The sequence below is a fragment of the Sorex fumeus genome, unplaced genomic scaffold (genome assembly GCF_029834395.1).
Source record: "Sorex fumeus unplaced genomic scaffold, SorFum_2.1 ptg000157l, whole genome shotgun sequence".
Lineage (NCBI taxonomy): Eukaryota > Metazoa > Chordata > Mammalia > Eulipotyphla > Soricidae > Sorex > Sorex fumeus.
In genome coordinates this window covers 2326204-2343714 of record NW_026606214.1, presented here as the reverse complement: position 1 = coordinate 2343714, position 17511 = coordinate 2326204, and the positions used below count along the sequence as shown (strand labels likewise).

At 49.3% G+C, this 17511-nt stretch overlaps 1 protein-coding gene across 1 annotated transcript in view; it reads right to left on the bottom strand.

The window, feature by feature from the left end:
• BOD1L1 (biorientation of chromosomes in cell division 1 like 1) overlaps positions 1-17511 on the bottom strand; it is a 56740-nt gene that overhangs the window by 14981 nt on the left and 24248 nt on the right. Inside the window, exons 10-16 of the mRNA XM_056107308.1 lie at positions 11125-17092; positions 9048-9112; positions 7689-7761; positions 5054-5097; positions 3342-3402; positions 1724-1794; positions 347-419 (exon numbers count right to left, since the gene is read on the bottom strand). Coding sequence (XP_055963283.1) covers positions 347-419; positions 1724-1794; positions 3342-3402; positions 5054-5097; positions 7689-7761; positions 9048-9112; positions 11125-17092 — 6355 coding nt within the window. The remainder of the gene's footprint in view (positions 1-346; positions 420-1723; positions 1795-3341; positions 3403-5053; positions 5098-7688; positions 7762-9047; positions 9113-11124; positions 17093-17511) is intronic.

Below are 17511 nucleotides of genomic sequence, written 5' to 3'. Positions count from 1 at the left end.
CCTCACGTGTGGCTGGGAGCATCTCCTGAGACAGTCCGGGCACATACAGCTGAGGCCAGACAGAGGCAGGGCTCCAAGGACAGTGCCTCCCAGCTGAGGACGCGTGCTCCTCCGGCACGTCCGGCTGGAGCGTGGCCCCAGGTACAGAGTGAGTCCCGGGATTGTGTGAGTCCCGGGAGTGCAGAGCAGAGGTCAAACCCAGAAAACACCGGGCGAGCTAACCAGGCTCAGGAGCCGGGAAATAAACAAGTACTATCTTCGGGAATTTTCTGTCACTGGTTCACATCTCAGATGTGAGGAGGCTGTGATTTTCAAAGAGGTATGAGGCAGGAATATATTCAAATACCCAGTTCATCTTCTGAAGAGAGGCAGAGCTTCTTTCTTTTTCTTTTAAGTGTAAGTTTTTCTTCCTCTTCAACCTGGAAGTAAGAATGACCAGGGTGAAGGCCAACAGAATTTGCTGAAAATGGGGCAAATAACACTAGCCTTTGGGATAAAAATCTGGTATAAATGTTTAAGAATAAAACTGTACGCATCTAGATTTGGAAGGCACTCTTGGGACCCACATTTGGGGTTTCTGAATATAAATCCATGCAAAGTAACTAAACATTTCTAGTGATAACTATTCCATTACATTTCAACGCTTGTCATGAAATGTTCTGTGACTATTTCTCATTTGAACATTTCCAAAGTCAATCTATGTATTAAAATTGGTAATAAGCAACAAAATAAATGGCAATGTTTCTGTCTTCCCCGGGGCCCCCCATTAAAGGAATCATAAGAAGCAAAATATGAGAAAACAATCTTATAGCTTCCATTTATTGGGAGCCAGTGAGAAATCTGGGGTTGTCCATATACAAACCCACACAGGCTCCACTCGCCTCCACCTTGTTATTGATTTCTTTTTCTTTGGGTTTCTGGGCCACCTCAGGCAGTACTCAGAAGATACTCCTGGCTGGACACTCAGGGGACCCTATGTGGTCAACTGCGGCCACAAGAGCTGTATGCAAAGCAAGTGCCTTACCTCCAATACTATCTCTGCAGCCCTAGTAATTTTTTTTATAGAGGTTACCCCAACAGTGCTGAGTGACACAGGGGTCACATCTGGCTATGCAAAAGCGCCAGGTAGGGCCAGGATCAAAGCATTCTCCGACTAGAGCTCTCTCCCAATTCCTTTAGAATCACTGGGAAAAAAAATCACCAGTGAGCTGGAGCAACAGTACTAGCGGGCAGGGTGTTTGTCTTGCAAGTGGTTTACCTGGGTTCAATCCTGGGCACCACACAGGGTCCCCTGAGCACATCCAGGAGTGATTCCCCAGCACAGAGCCAGGAGTAAGCCCTAAGCATGGCTGGGAGTGATCCAACACCCTCCCTCCCCTCCCCATGCACAGAAGTAGCTACAGAGGTAGCACAGGGGTTGATGCACTCGCTTTGTATGTGCTGACCCAGTTCCATTCCCCGAGAACCACCAGAAGCATCACCTAGCACCCTGCCCCCAAACAAAGTAAAATCAAAGTATCATCAAAGTCAACTAGGTGATCACACACCTTTCAAGCCAAGCCAGAAACACCCGCATGTGGAATCATTCTTGACATGCAACAGGTGTATATCCGAGGAAACCTGGGACACCCAACAAAGTCCTTCTTGGTGAGCTGCACCCCCCCCCCCCCCCCCAATACCACATGTAAAAGCAGCCATCCAAAGGTATCTTCTGAAAGTGCACCTGTTTTGAATGTGCCTCGGCAGTACACTCTCTGTGGGCTTCTGGGTTCTCTTTGCTGCCACTGGGTATCTCTGGAAATAAAAACAGAAAGAGAAAAACACCTTCAATATTAAATCCCTCTGAGACTTCAGAAGTATGCAGCAGGGGCAAGACCAGTGGAGGCAGATATCGCCGCGGACGGCAGCGAGGTGAGCGCAATTCCCATCCGAGTCGATTCATGGGTTACAAAGGGGACGTGGGTCTCATACTAGACCACAACACATTCCACAGTCCCTACCAGGCTGGTGGACAGCACGGACGGAGTGTGTGCATGGGGGATAAACAAGATTGGTTTCGGCCATCACCTCAGCGACCATGCACTCATGTGACGCCATCAACCAGGAGAGGCTGCTAAGAGAAGGAAGGGACAGCGTGGGGCCCCTCACAGGGATAACGAGGCATGAGCAGTTTTGCTAAGAGCTGCCTATCGACCCAGCAACTGCATGGCTGCACGTTTAGGCTCCGTACAAGCAGGGACCCCAGAACATGCCACGGCGGGCGGCGCCCTTGGTGATGCAGGAAGCTTCAGACCATCTCCTGACCAGAGCAGCAAATGTATTCTGGTATATTCATGTATGAAATAGTCAGGAACGCCTAGCTGATGTGACTAATGTTAGACACAAACACATGATGGCATCTCGAAATAGCCCAGAACAAGCACAGAGCTGAAGGTTCCTATAGGGCGATCCCCTCCCCCAGAGCATCACCAGCCCGCTGAGCTGCCCAGGAAACACAGTGAGAGTAGAACTGTCCCGACACTGCACTGGGAAAAGGGGAAAGCAGCTGGGATGGGGGCAGGCATGGTGCGCCTTCCTCTCTCACATTTTAGTCTGTATTCACATTTTTGGATCTTAGGGTCAGCCCTGACAAGTGTGTGGGTGGATGGCTACTCCTGGCTCTGTGGGGACCACCGGGTGCTGGGGACCAAACCAGGACTAGCTGACACCAGGCACGTGCCTTGACCTCTGTACCATCTCCCCAGCCTGGGCTGGCATTTGAAAAAGAACAGGAAAGAAGCACACCAAGTTTTGAGCAATGACTAAACCATACGGTAGGTATGTGGGAAGAGAACTCTCTCTGACGCTGGCATTCTCCTGCGACAGCACAGAAACTGGCGTGATCACTGGGCACCACTGCCAGAGCCTGCCAGGTTACGCGGAACATTTTCTATTCATACAGGTTTAAGTCCGCAGTGAGCTGCTGGCAATATACCAGCTGCCATCACTTGTTTTGGGGCCACACCCAGTTGACTCTGCCCTCGGGGACCACTCTTGGTGGTGTTCAGATAACCATCTGTGGGGCCGGGGCCGGGGCCTGAACCTGGTCACCTGTGTGCCAGGCAAGTGTCTCACCCCAGTTCCGGCCCCAGCTTCCCGGTCTTACACAAGCTATGGGTCCCCTCCAAGCCTCAGTCTCCTCAACTACAGCTGTGAGTCTGTCAGCCTTCAGGACGGCAGGGATTAAATGAATGGAAATCTGTGAAATAACAGCCACAGGACACATCGGGTGATGCATGCTCCATGGTGACCACCACTAATCCACTAATCCTGACAACACTCTGGTGAATGCATTAACTCACCTCCTTTGTCACAAGAGTCATTCTGAACTTCTTCAGTTGTCTGTGAACCTGAATTCTCAACCTGAACACAAAAAAAGAAAGTCATTCATGAATAATCTCACAAAAGCCATAAAGGCAGCAGGAAAATATGGAAGGCAATCTGCACAGGCTAGCTGTGGGGATGCTGAAAGGGGCTGGCAAACTGCCTGGGCACTGCACCCCACCCAGGAGGTCCAGAGCAAACCTGCCTTGCGAAGACGTTTCCATCTAATAAATCATCATCCTGTGGGGTTTATTTCCCTTTTCCTTTAAAGGACGGTAGTAAAAGAGTGAGTTTTAGCAACTGAACAAGTTCCTTTGCCATCCAAAGACTGCTTATCATCTTGTGACTTCAGTGGGGCCTGGGCGGTGGGGGGGGACTGAGGCTGAGTGTGTGAAGTCAGGGGTCTGAGCCCAGCACTCCACTGGTGCAGGGGGCAAGCTGCTGTCAGGAGCCTGGTGCTACAGCGGGGCCAGGGGGCGTGGGCACCACCCCCAGGCGTTGAGAGCACGCATGCGCGAGCCCTCTTTTACAATTGCAACAAAACAGGTGAGAAAGGGACAATGTTTAAAGGATCTGCTCCTGAGATGTCTGGCTACTCTTGTCAAGTCTTTTTTTTTTTTAGTCTTTTTAAAAAACGTTTTTAATGTGTTCTTTTTCCAAAGGGGCAAATCTCAGAACATCAAGCAACATTCAAAAGCCTAGCTACAAAATTTTATGCATGCTGGGGAAAAAGGTGGCTCCACTTTGATGAAGGCAGCTACTAGAGGGTTCAGGGGTTTAAGGTAGGACGCTGGGGCACAGCGGGGGTCCGGGACTTCTGACTACACCCTCCAAGTTCCACTCTGGAAGTTGCAGCCACATGGAGATCTGTCAGCTTTTGGAGGGTGAATCTGCGCCGAGGAGATTTCTCTCCTCACGCAGTGGCCGTCTGCAGCAGCTGGCTGTCTCCACGGGGGAGGAGGGAGGCCTCTGGGGCTGGAGCTGGCCTGGAGTGAGCAGAGCTCTATGGGGGCTGCCAGTGGGCCGCGCCTCTACACATCCTCGTGGCATATGCGCGATGGAACAAATCTTGTCTTGTAAGCACTCAAGGAATTGTAAAAGGCACAAATGGGAAATACAGCAGTTTCATCTTAGGCTCCTCTGGAAAGCATTTCCAGAATGATGCGAATTTTAATTCTCCAAATAAAAGTCGTTTGGTAGCCAGCACCCGGATGAGTTAACTCACTACACTCCTGTTCTCATCCCACGGCAGTAACAGACACCATCAAGCTCAGAGCTCTGGGAGGTTCTTAGTAACTGAATCAGGTCAGTTTCTTTCTTTGGTTTTGTTTTTGGGTCACATCTGGCGATGCTCAGAGGTCACTCCTGGCAAGGCACTCAGGAATTACCCTGGCGGTGCTCAGGGCACCATGTGGGATTCCGGGGATCGAACCCATGTTGGCCACAGGCAAGGCCAATGCCTTCCCCACTGGACTATGGCTCGGCCGCTCCAGTGTGTTTTTTTTTCTCTGGGTTATCTGGGTCTGCCACAGGAGTGCGGTGCTGCTACATTGGGAGTGACTCTTTTATTCTGAGGGAAAGAACCACTTTTCGTGAGCCTAGTAAATATAGTGAATGAATGGAAACGAGAGCGAGCTCCAAATGCCTCCCAGCTCCTAAGAAAACGCGCTCGACCGTGAGGGTAACTTACACTGAGGGACTCACTCGCCGGCGGAGATTTGCTCTGCATTTCAGCTGTTCAGGGACAAGAATGAGAAAGACCATGTTATCTCTCTAGGCGCACATTTACTTTGCTGGGGACACCTGACGATGTTTGGGGGACAAAAGAAAGCTGCAAACAGACCCAGGCTCTCTGCAGGCAAAGCACTGCCAGGCTCTCCCTGGCCCTGCCCATTCGACTCCTGCGTCGTGAACAGAACATTCAATTTATGTCAACAAGCAAGTCACATTTTCTCTGGAAAGTCCTTAGTTTGCGATGGATAAAGACAGCCATCTAACTCTGAGGGTTTTAGCCAGGAACAAGAGCACAAAGGGACCTGTCCCTGTGTTGTCTGTTTTGTTTGGGGTCACACCCAGCAAAGCTCAGGGGTTACTTCTGGCTCTACATTCAGGAATCACTGCTGGCAGCGCTTGGGGGACCCTATGGGCTGCCGGGTGGGCCATGTGCAAGGCAAGTGCCCTGTCTGCTGTATTACTGCTCCGGCCCCAGGACAAAGGAGCTGGAGCGGTTATACAGCAGAGGTTATTTCAGGCCTCAAGGAAAAGGTCATTTCTTCTGCTGACAATGAAGGCAGCTGAGCCACTGAACTTCAGGAGCTGCATTTGTGTCTCAGGGGCGGTATCATCAAACTCCTGCCCTTAAGGTCAATCTCGTGAGTGCCACGTTTGTGCCTGATGCCCCCTTCCAATTCACAAATATTAAAACCTTCGTTTCTAAAGTGACAGCATCTGGAGGGCCACCGCTGGGAGACAGAGCTGGATGAGGTCAAGTGGATGCAGTCCAGGATGCAGCTAGAACCCTCACAAGAAGAACGCTGTCCCTCTCTGCTTTAACACACACTGCACAGGGCGCTTTCCCACAGCTCAGCCCCCTTCCACGTACCCAAAGGAAAACAAAAGTGTGACAGGTCTGCACGCAGGCCCCAAGCGAGGCCATCTGATGACACAACTGGGATGAGAACTGCAAAAGCCTGCGACCACGACGTCCCGAAACTGACTCCAGTTTCCCTGAGCCTGAGAAGTATTTGTTAAGTTTACGTCACTTGATTTACGGAAATGAAGGCCTACACCGGGCTACCACGTTTCCTTTACGCAGGAATGTGTAGGGTCTTCTGGTGTGTGCGATCAAAATCACCCTGACAAAGTCTGTGTACAAAAATTGAGCTATTTTTCACAAAAAGTGTATGACTGATTCCAGTGATCATACTCCAAGTTAGCCATCTGATTCTGAAGTACCTATTTTACAACTTTCTCCTTTTAGTTCTGCATCCTGTAAATATCAGTAGGAATATAATCTAGGTAAGAAAAGTTCCCTGAGGCCCGCAACAACTTTGAGCAGTTCCAGTGGCCCGGGGACAGGAGCTGCTAACCTACCCGTTTTGGGAGGGAGGCCATGCCCAAGAGCTGAGTATACAGTAAGCAAACAGCAGCAGCTGAGAGGGGCAAGGCAAGCTGGGAACAGGCCATACCCAGGGCCCTGGGGGACGCAGGGCAGGGATGGCTTAAAGGTCATTTGGAAATGAGCTGGATGCCACCTGGAAAAGCAGGGAAGGACCAGAGATGCTTGAGGAGCACAGAGTATCCCCCAAAATAACTTTATCTGGAGTTAGGAGATTTAAGTATGGTATCACGGTATCACGGTCCTCCCGTTATTCATCGGTTTGCTCGAGCGGGCCCAGTAACATCTCCATCGTGAGACTTGTTGTTACTGTGCTTGGCATATCAAATACAGCACGGGTAGCTTGCCTGGCTCTCCGAGAGGGGCGGAGGAATCGAACTCGGGTCGGCCATGTTGGCTGCGTGCAAGGCAAACGCCCTACCCGCTGTGCTATCGCTCCAGCCCATTTAAGTACAGTATCTAAAATATTACTACAGGAGAAAAAAATTTATGCTAGACATGAAAAAGCATTCTTTCTACATCTTGTTCAAAAAAGTGATAGGCGTACATCTACACAAAGGAATACTATGCAGCTGTTAGAAAAGACGAACTCATGAAATTTGCTTACACATAGATGGACATGTAGAGTATCATGTTAAGTGAAAAGAGTCAGAAAGAGAGGGACAGACATAGAAGGACTGCACTCATTTGTGGAATATAAAGTAACAGAATGGGAGACTAACATCCAAGGATAGTAGTAGACACAATAGGTGGAAGCCTGCCTCATGTGCTGGAAGAGAAGGCGGCTGGGATAGAGAAGGGACCAGTAAGTCAATGGTTGGAGGGATCGCTCGGGATGGGAGGTGTACTGAAAGTAGACTAAGGACCAAACATGAGGGCCTCTTAGTATCTGTACTGCAAACCTTAATGCCCCAAAGTAGAGAGAGAGTAAGGAGGAAAGTGCCTGCCATAGAGACGGGGTGGAGTGGGATGGGGTGGGGGTGGCAGGAGGGATACTGGGGACATTGGTGGTGGAAAATGTGCACTGGTGGAGGGATGGGTGTTCGATCATAGTATGACTGAAACCCAGTCATGAAAGCTTTGTAAGTGTATCTCATGGTGACAGGCAAATGCACAGCATCTGTCAGTTTTTCCTCTCAGCCCACTGCAGATTCTGAGTGGCAATGACTGCACAACTCTCCACCAGGGTGAAACAAGAAGTGCTTACCGGTCCCATGTGACGTTCTTCCGCCCGGTGCTAGAGTGTCATTATTTCTCTCGTTCTTTGATGGGACACATATCTAATGTCAACAGAACCATAAAGAAGTTAACTGAGGTTGTGAAACACAAAGGCACGAGTGAACTTCAGTATCTACCTAGCATCCTGTAACAATGTCAAAACGAACTTTGCAGTATGCAAACTTTAGAGGAAAATACAATTCCATGTATCTAACCATCAGTGGGCTTTCTCTTGAAGTGAGACAAAGGAGGCCCAGAATTCTGGATCCAGGCACTGAATCCGAAACAGGCCACATGGGCCAGAGTGGGAACTACCGCTTAACATGAAGGTCACCATCGGCCTGCCTCTTCCTGTCCAGAACCTTCTGCTTTGCCTGGTAGGTGCCTTCTTCTTTAGAAACTTCCACTCTCAATATCCCATTCAAAGTTGGCTTTGGCATTGCTCAGATATACCTGCCCATTCCTCCTGTGGGGAAAGTTGGGCTTTCTCTGCACTGTGTGGAACCCCCACATTAATTTACTGCTTTGTTGGCACATGTACCAGGATGACAAGGTCATGCTGAAAAGGGGACGTGAAGACTAAACTGTGATAAGCACACAGACTGTGACAAAACAAAAGCTACATTTAAGAAGTCTCTTGAAAAATTTAAGCAAAATATGACTCGGTTTAACGTATGCATGTTTTTGAACTTTTTGGGTCATACCACATGATGCTCAGGGGTTACTCCTGGCTCTGCACTCAGGAATGACTCCTGGCAGTGGTAAGGGGACCATGTGTGATGCCAGGGATCAAACTCGGTTGGCCGCATGCAACGCAAATGCCCTGCCCTCTGTACTATCACTCTGGCCCCTTAATGTATATTTTTAATAAGAACCCTAAGTTCAATCACTGGCCCATCCATCCCCAAGGGCCTTGCCCTGGCCACATGGTTTCCTGAGCACAGAGCTAAGAGAGGCCTAAGCATAAAGCTAGGAGGGGTCCTCACACACCCAGCGTGGCTCAAACCTGCTCTTGACACAAAGAACTCTAAGGGCTGAATGACCCAAGGGGAAGACACCCACACAGAAAACCAGCAGCAGTGATTTAAATCGGGTGGTGCTGTGTAAACACACGTAAACAGATGGATCTAGGCTCCATTTGGAAACGGAAACTCTCATTGGAAATGGAGTCAATGTGGGTGGGAGGGAGGAAATGAAGGACTCTTGGATTCCGGGTTTGTGTCCATGGGGCTGAAGGTGTGTCTTCACTGAGATGGCCTTACCTCTCGGCCCCCCCCCCTCCAGCAGAATCACACATATACCCCACACCCTTCCAGAGAGCTCAGCAGAAATAATGCATCAGCCATACCTCAGGTTTCAATGCTGTTTTCTGTTTCGAGCTTCCCAAAACAGTCAATTGTGCCTCTTCATTGCCTAGTGAAATTCAAACCATTAAGCCAATTTAAGAATTAGTTTGCATATATGGGCCAGAGAGTTAGTACAGCAAGTCGGGCACTGGCCTTGCACATGGTTGACTTGGGTTTGATCCCCAGCACCACATTGGTCCCTTTAGCCTACCAGGAGTGATTCCTGGGCACAGACAGGAGGAAGCTCCGAGCAGTTCTGGAAGAAGCCCAAACCCAAACAAAACAGTATACAACATATATCCCCAATCAAAAGGTAATGGGGGCTGGGTAAAGTGCTTTCCTTGCATGTGGCCCACCTTTGTTCCCTGACACCCAATATGGTCCCCTCGGGATCAGGAAATATCCCCACTGAGCCAGAACACCCCAAAAAGGTAACCAAAAAGTTGCTTTATCAAACTTGTCAAACCCTCTTTCTTCTTTAACGGTTCTATGAAAAATCTCAAAGAAAAGGCACAGGACATGTATGCATATTTTTGAGGTATACGTAAAGAATATTTCTGGTTCAGCTACCACACCAGGAAGAATGATCAAAAGTAAGTTGTGGATGTATCTTATTTACAAGTTGTCTTTTTTCTACAGTGATCTATATTATTTGTCCCTATAAGAAATACTTGGGTGGGGAGCAGAGCAATAATATAGTGGGCAAGGTGCTTGTGTTACACAGTCAACCTGGGTTTGATTCCCAGCACCACATATGGTCCCCTGAGCCCTTCTAGGAGTGATCCCTGAGTACACCTGGGTGTAGCCCAAAAACAAAGGGGTGGGGGAGGTGCTCTGGGTTACTCAAGGTAACCCATAATTTCATTCAAGTCCGATAAATTCATCAACAGACTCACTATACTTGCTTCACAATGACACAGTAAAATTGAATATTCAGTTAAAAATCCAACTAGAGGCTGGAGACAAGGTGATCACAGTGGGCATGGTACTTGCTTAGCATTGCAGCTGATCTGGGCTTTGATAAATGGCATCACATATGCCCCTCTGTGGGCCACAAATAAAAAAGAAACTAAAACTCTAACCCCCACCTATCCAAACAAAACCACCTAGACCAACAGAAATTAGAATTCTCTCTAGTGGAAACATTCTCAATTCTAGTGGACTTCTATCCTTTCTTCCCCGTAACTCTGCCAATTGTCACCTATGTCCTATGTCCCCTGCTATGGGTCTCCAAAGAATACCCATCCCTTTTCCAACACGTGGCAGGCTTTTCCTTGCCAAAAGCCTATTTGTGCCTTCCAAAGAAAATGCAGAACAAGGCTATAGCAACAGATATAAACTTCAAAGGAACAGATTCTAGAGTAATGTCCTTGTGAAAGGAGCTTCAGCCACTTGCCTGAGGCTGCATTAGGCAAATCCCCCCTCCTGTGGGACCCAGTGAAAGGACTGAGAGTGGAAGGCAAGAAGAATGAAATGAAATGTGGGCAGCTCAAAGTCTACGACTTGTCTAGTCACCTTTCTGACAAGACCAGCCGTCTCTGCAATCTGTCAGCTGGGAAAAAACAAAACTACTTGATTGTAAGTCACTATCTTCACTGAGCCGACACAGGGCTGTAAATCTCTCCTAAGCTGACTCAAGGTTGGGAGAATGTGTTTCCTATTTCCCCCCATAAAAAGCAGAGGCTTAGAAGTAACTGTTTTCCTAGGAGGTACCTAAGTACCACATAAGTTATTGAATCTATTTTATCATTCGTAGAATGCGGGTGATTAAACAAGTTGTTCTTCACTTAGATGAGCAACAAACCCCCGAAGGGCAAGGTTGTCCTTGACTTGCAGCCCTTCACACAGATGACATCACGGACTCTGTCCCTCTGCCTCCTGCCTTGCCTGTTACTTAGACATGAGGAATGAGTGAAGTTTGAAGGCTTTAAAAGTTTCTTCCCAGAACTCAACCTTCAAACATCTAAGAGGTATCTGGTGACATGCTGGCACCAAAAGCTATCTTTCCAGACTGTTCTGCAGGTACTCCACACAGGGTCACCTCAGCCCAATGCTATCGTATGCGAAGACATGTCTCACCTGCTTCACTCAAACTTCCTTCAAAAGAGACGGTGCGTTGGAGGTCTAGTTCCTCCTGGACTAATTTGGTCACAGCATCTCTCGGTCCATGCTTTGGCATTAAACTTGCCTCATAGTTCGCGGCTGACGGAGCTTCACTGTTGGCGACTTTGGGAATTGTGGTCATGGCTGATTCTTGGCCATTACTAGATTCAGTGGGGGTTCTCACCTGGCCCCCAGGCTCCTGCTGGGCTAGGGGAAGTAAGGACCCCTCTAAGGCAGCCTGGCTGACGTGTGGTGCATCACCAGCGTTCGTAGCACCAGTATTTACTGCTGTCACTTGGCGAGGACCCAGATCAGGATCCTCAGTGACCAGCCGGGGAGTCTGCTCCGTCCTTCTTGGCCCCATGGAGGAGTTGGCGCTGCTCCCCAGGACTGCCAACGCACTGTCCCACAGAGTCTCTGCCTCTGACACCTTTTCCCTTTCAACAGAACTCAGGGGGGTCTTCTCTGCTGTGCTGAGGGACTTATTCTCATCCTGGGGCTCTCTGGAGCACCTCTCCGTCTCAGGGCTTAGCTGGTCTCCCCCTGCGGGGAGCTCACTGACCACTGCCCCATTCCGCCCCTCCTTGTGGTCCACAGCTCCCGCACTGCCCACTTCTCCTGTGATGGGCCCAGGATGCCGACGGCTGTTCTCAGCCACGTGGCTGGGCATGGGGACCTCACACCTGCCAGCTCTTACAGTGGATGGGTCGCCTTCTTGTTCACCTGCAGCAGGACTATACCTGTCTGTGTGCCTGTCCACACCAGCAGCGGCCAGCACACATTCGGCCGTGCTGGTGGAGATGATGGCGGAATCACCTGAGTCCTCCGCTCTCTGAGCGGTGGGCTGAGTCCCGTCCTGCGAGGCAGCCCCGCTCATGACAGCTTCACAGCCTTCGGACGTGCTCGTGGAGATCAGGGTGGCATCACTGGTCTCTTCGGTCGGCATGACTGATGGGTGGCCTTCTTCCTGGAGGGCAGCACTGGACACGGGACCCTCAGAGTCTTCTCCTGAGCTTGTGGAGATGACAGCACTGCCATCCTTTTCTTCCAGGATGCCCACCAAGCACGCGTTTTTGCTCTGGATGGCAACACCTGAGACAGAGGCCTCACACCCCTCTGCAATGCTGGTGGAGATGAGGGCACACTCGTCTTTCTCCTCCTTGCTGGTGGAGGCGAGCGGACTTTTGGGTTCCGTGGGTGCGCTGGGCATAGGCACCTCAAAGTCGTCCGTGCTGACCAGGGCCAGACCTTCAACCCTTTCTTCAACGGCAGCTTCCAGCTGCTGCCTTTCAGCACACTTGACAGTCATGGCGCTGGATATGGGCATGTCAAATTCTTCTCTTATACTGGTGGAGATCATGGCACATTCATCTTTCTCCTCGTTTCTCAGCACGGTGCTTTGGTTCTCGGCTCCCGAAACTGCACTGGGCATGGGAGCCTCAAATTCTTCCACACGCCCACGGGTGCCTTCCCCCTTTGGCTCAGTGCTCAGAACACACGGATGACTTTCCTCCACATTAATAATCTGGCCCAACTGAGTGGTGTAATCATGCATTGTACTGGTAGAAATAACCAAGCCTTTGCCCTGCGTTTGGCCCCCAGCTGCATGAGTTTGGTTGGCCACAGTGTCACGGGTTATAGTAGCCACAAGGCCATCACAGTCTTCATTGTCCGCAGAGGTGATGGCCCCTTCATCTTCTTTCTCTCTGGGCAATGTGTCACCAACCTCACAGACTGGGCCAGCACCGGACACAAGGACCTTGTAGCTACCCCCCACAAGGCCTGTGGAAATGGCTGCCTCCTCAAGTCTTCCTGTTCCAGAGAGCTGACTGTCCCTTTCATCGGAAGCAGCGCTAGTCATGGGACCCTCAGACGCTCCAGCCACACCCACTGCTTCCCCCTTCCCTGGGGCTGCACTGGTCACGCTGCTCTCGACCACCCCCTTCGCGCTCGAACAGATCTCTGGATCTTTCTCTTCCTTCTCTGCACCGCTCAGGCTATCAATGTTACTCTCGTTCACGTTTGTGACGGCCGCCCCGGCCTCTGCCTCCACGTGCCCTGCTGCAGTCCCAGCCTGGCCAACCCCTTCTTCTGCACTTTCACAAATCATGCCCCCGTCACCCTCTTCTACCCCTGTGCAGGTGGAAGCATGCCCAACTTCATTTCCTCTGCCAGTGCTCGTCACCACACCCTCACCCTCGTCGTCTTCCTCTTTGGCACCCGTGCTGGTCACAACACCTTCATCGTCACACAGACCAGTAGCAACCAATGGGGCATCAGTGACTTCTTCAGCAGCTGTGCTGTCCATAGCACTCTCGCCGTTTCCCTCGGACTCAGAACTCCGAGGAAAACCTTCATTATTCTCTTCCAAGCCTGTGCAGCTTGCAGGCCCCTCGCTGTCTTCTGTGATCCCTGTACTGGTGACGGCACTTTCGCCTTCAGTGCCATCAGTGGCAGGGCCGTCTTGTCCCTGTGGGGCACCTGCTCCCAGAGGCTCGTTGTTGTCCACCAGGACCGCAGCTGCCCCTGTAACCATGAGCTCCTCTGGGGGCTCTGCACCCATCACTGAGCACATCACAAAATTCCCACCTCTCCTCTCTGCTCTGGTACAAGTCACTGCCCCGTCAGTTTCTTTCTTGGGGCCCATTCTTGCCACGTCTCTCTGGGACCCATCGACCTCACTGCTGACAGAGCCTGTTCTTATCTCTGTCCCAGCACTTGTTACTGCCCCGTCACTCTCAACCTCACTAATGAAGGCAACAGCTCCTTCAGCGACTTCTGAGTCTTGACTTGAAGAGCCATCACATTTCTCCTCAGAGCCTGCACTCGTCACAGCATCATCTTTCTCCTCAGTCACTGCACTGATGTTGTCTTCAGCTGTGACAGTATGAGCAGGTGCTGGCTCTTCTACTCTCCCTCCAGACTCAGCTGCAGAACACTCCCCGCTTTCTCCTTCCTTGGTGCTTGTGAGGAAAGTCTCGCTTTCAGCAAGGCCTTCTGTCACAAACGCCCCACCTTCCTCAGCTGCAGCAAACACAGTTCCTCTGCTGGCCTCTGCCCCTACAGGAGGGACGGGACCCGCATCGGCTACGACGCCTTCATCAGCTTCGATGCTTGTGCAGGGGACAGGCCCCTTCCCCTCTCCTGTTTCTGAAGAAGTGGTTGAGGCATCTCCAGCCTTTGCTAGGTTTGAGGTGACATCCTTCATTTTCCCCTCAGTGCTCGTGGCAACAGGAGTCTTTTCTGCTCCCACACACCTGGCCGGCACATGCTTGGCTTCTCCATTTGTCTGGTGTGAGACAGGGGGTGCCATGTCATTTCCGGCACTGGTATCCACTTCACTACTTCCGTTCCTTCTTTCAGCTTCAGCTGATGTGTTGCCTACTTCACTTGGGTCTCGATTCTCCTTACGTTCAACAGTTCCAACACCTCTTTCTGTGCTCCTGCCTACCACACAATCAGCGGCTACACCATCCTTCCTTCCATTCTCGACTGTGGCTCCAACTGTCTGCTTAGAATGGGGCTCTGTGCTGAGGTCACATTTTTTCTCTGCCCTGTCCACAGAGCTGCCATCTTTGTCAGCATTCCCATCTTCCTCAATGGAGCCTGTTAACTCACTACCAAGAGACGTGCTCACTTTTCCTTGCTTACTAAGCGGTGAAGCTGCCTGGCAACCTTCTGGACTGTGTCTTTTGCTGTCCAAACCTGTTTTTGCCGATGTCTCTCTGGTGGAAATGGCACCACCGACTTTGCTATCCTGTGTCCTGGGGACTTCTGATTCCCCAAGAGTCAAACTCTGGTTATGAATTTCAGAGTTCATAGGGGAGGCAGTGGCTCTGCCACCTTCTACAGCAGATTGTTTGTCGGTTAAAGGAGTAACATCTGCATCGGGAGACTGTGTCTGAGCTGCAAGGGTCCCTGAATTCAGCTGTGGTGAGCAATCTATACTTGTGGAATGTTCGAGAGCAGGTTCTCGTGGAGTGACACGCTCTTCCGTGGGTCTGACTGTGTTTTTCACACTCTTCTGTGTCCTCCCATTCCCTGAAGGAACACGAGGGAGCACTCGAGGACTAGGCTGCAGGTCTGCATGTGTGTCATGAGTTCCAGACTGAGAGGCTTCCTTCTCCACAGGGTTCGGTTTTGACACAGCACTCTGGGTGTGGACTTTCCTGGTCTGGGAGCTTTTATGGTCAGTGTGCTTCTCAGAATTACTAACAAGTCCTGCTCCATGTCTGGATTTACTGGCTGGAGTGACTGTTTTTGTATCACCTGAGGAAGTTCTTAGTTCTTCCTTTGGAACTGTGGCAGCTGCTTTTTGTTTTGTGACATTTTCAGAGTCGATGTCTTGCTGAGAAGCATTACTGCTGTTGTCTTGAGTTTTAGACACTTCACATAAATTTTCAGTGGCCAGCTCAGTATCAGTTTCCATTGGCTCTTGCTCAGGGATCAATGTGGTCTCACCACTTTTCTTCGGTCTATGAAGAGAGGACGTGTTCAGTGTGTTCACTGATAGTTTCTCTTCTCCTTTGGCAATTTCCTGGGATAAACTTCCTCTTCGATTTTCACATAACCTTCTACTTGATTTCTTTTCCGCGACTGAACTATTCCCTCTCGCCTTCTCATGATTACCATCAACCTCTTTACCATCCCGGTCATCTAACTTATTTTCTTCCTTCTTTCTCACATCTTTGCTACTATGTTTTAGGCTTCTGCTTTTGTGTCCATCAGATAACCTTCTCTCCGGGCGGGAAGAGCTGGAGTCCTTCTCTCCCTTGTACTTCTCCTTTGCCAATGGTAGCTTGGCACGATGACTAGTATCCTTTTGGGTACCATGAGCTGAAGAGGCAGAACTCTCTAACATGGGTTCAGTACCAGTCTCCTCAGGTTTATCCTCCACTTTAGACTTCCACTGTCTGTCTGGGTCACTTTCCTCTGTGCTCTTCTCCTTGTCTAGTTTTGAGGTGGTTGCCTGTCTGGAGACACTTTCTTGTAATTCTGTTTCAACTACTTTTAACAATTTGCCTTGACTTTTGGATTTGGACTTGAACGTGAGTTTCTCTTCGACCAAGCTCTTTGTTCTTCGTTTCTCCTTGTGAATGGCCTCCTCTGGTTTCACATTACTACCTAAACTAGTCAAGTCAGTTTCACACTTATCCTCTGAATAACTCTCACTTCTTCTCTGTAATGGGACACCATGTTGTCTGGAACTCAGTGAGTCCTTCTGAATTTTAGAATCACTCAGTCTTCTTGATTTATGTTCTGTCTTAGTTTTTTCGGTTGACATGTGCCTCTCTTTTTTGTTTTCTTTACGAACATTCTCGTCTGTCTTTATGAGATACTCAGAAACGGGCTTTCCATCTTTGCCTAAAACTGACAATTTCCTTTCATTCCTGTGTTTACTTTTTCGTTCAGCTTTATCGTCTGAAGAAAGCTTTGTTGGCTGACTTTGCTTCTGAACACTCTCGTCCACTTTGAGGCCTTTCTCAGAGGCATGAGGCTCAGTCTCATCCCCTGTTTTGTTCACACTATCCCCTTTGTATTTATGCTTCACAGGTGGTTTGTCCTCTGACACACTTTTCTCCTTTTCAGACTTTTCCTTAGAAGAGGATTTTGCCTCTTTTCTAGGTAGGCTCTTCAAATGTGGTGTTTCAGAATCATCTTTCTTCAGATGCTTTTCATTTTTAAAAGTGCTTCTCTGTTTCTGGGTTTCTTCCTGGCTAATTTCTGAGCATTCCACTTGCTTTTTCCCATCTCTAGGGTCAGTCTCTTCTTGTGCTGCTTCTACCAGGACTGGGGTAGATGTTCGTCTCTTATGTTCTCTTTCATTTTTGTTTTCATCAGCTGAATGTAAAGACTCTGAAAGTCTCCGGGCAGGTTTACTTGGCTCAGTTTTTGCATAGACATGCTTCAATTCCTTTGAAGACATCTTTTCCTTTTCACAATGCTGAAAATAAGAGAAACACATTAATTTTCATATTCAAATTTAACATTTTGATGTACCTATTTTGTTTACAATTTATGCTCTTATATGTCAAACTTTTTTAATCCTTGAAGGCAGCCAATCAGAAGTACTAACTGTATTTTAAACCTCAGGAAACTGAAGCTCAGTTTGATCAAATTATTTCTATATTCAATAACCCAATGCCAAGGTTTAGGTTGAGCTCATTTTAAACCCGGTACTCTCCCTATCTCCAAATTAAGGCATTTTTATATCGAGGGATAATTACTTGTGAGCTGTGCCCAGGCATTCAGGATGCCTTCTTTAACTCACTCAAGTCTTCTACTGCCCACTGTTATTAACAAATTAAAGCTGTATGAATGACAGTCCAAGAAGATACTTATTTATGTAAATCTCACACATTT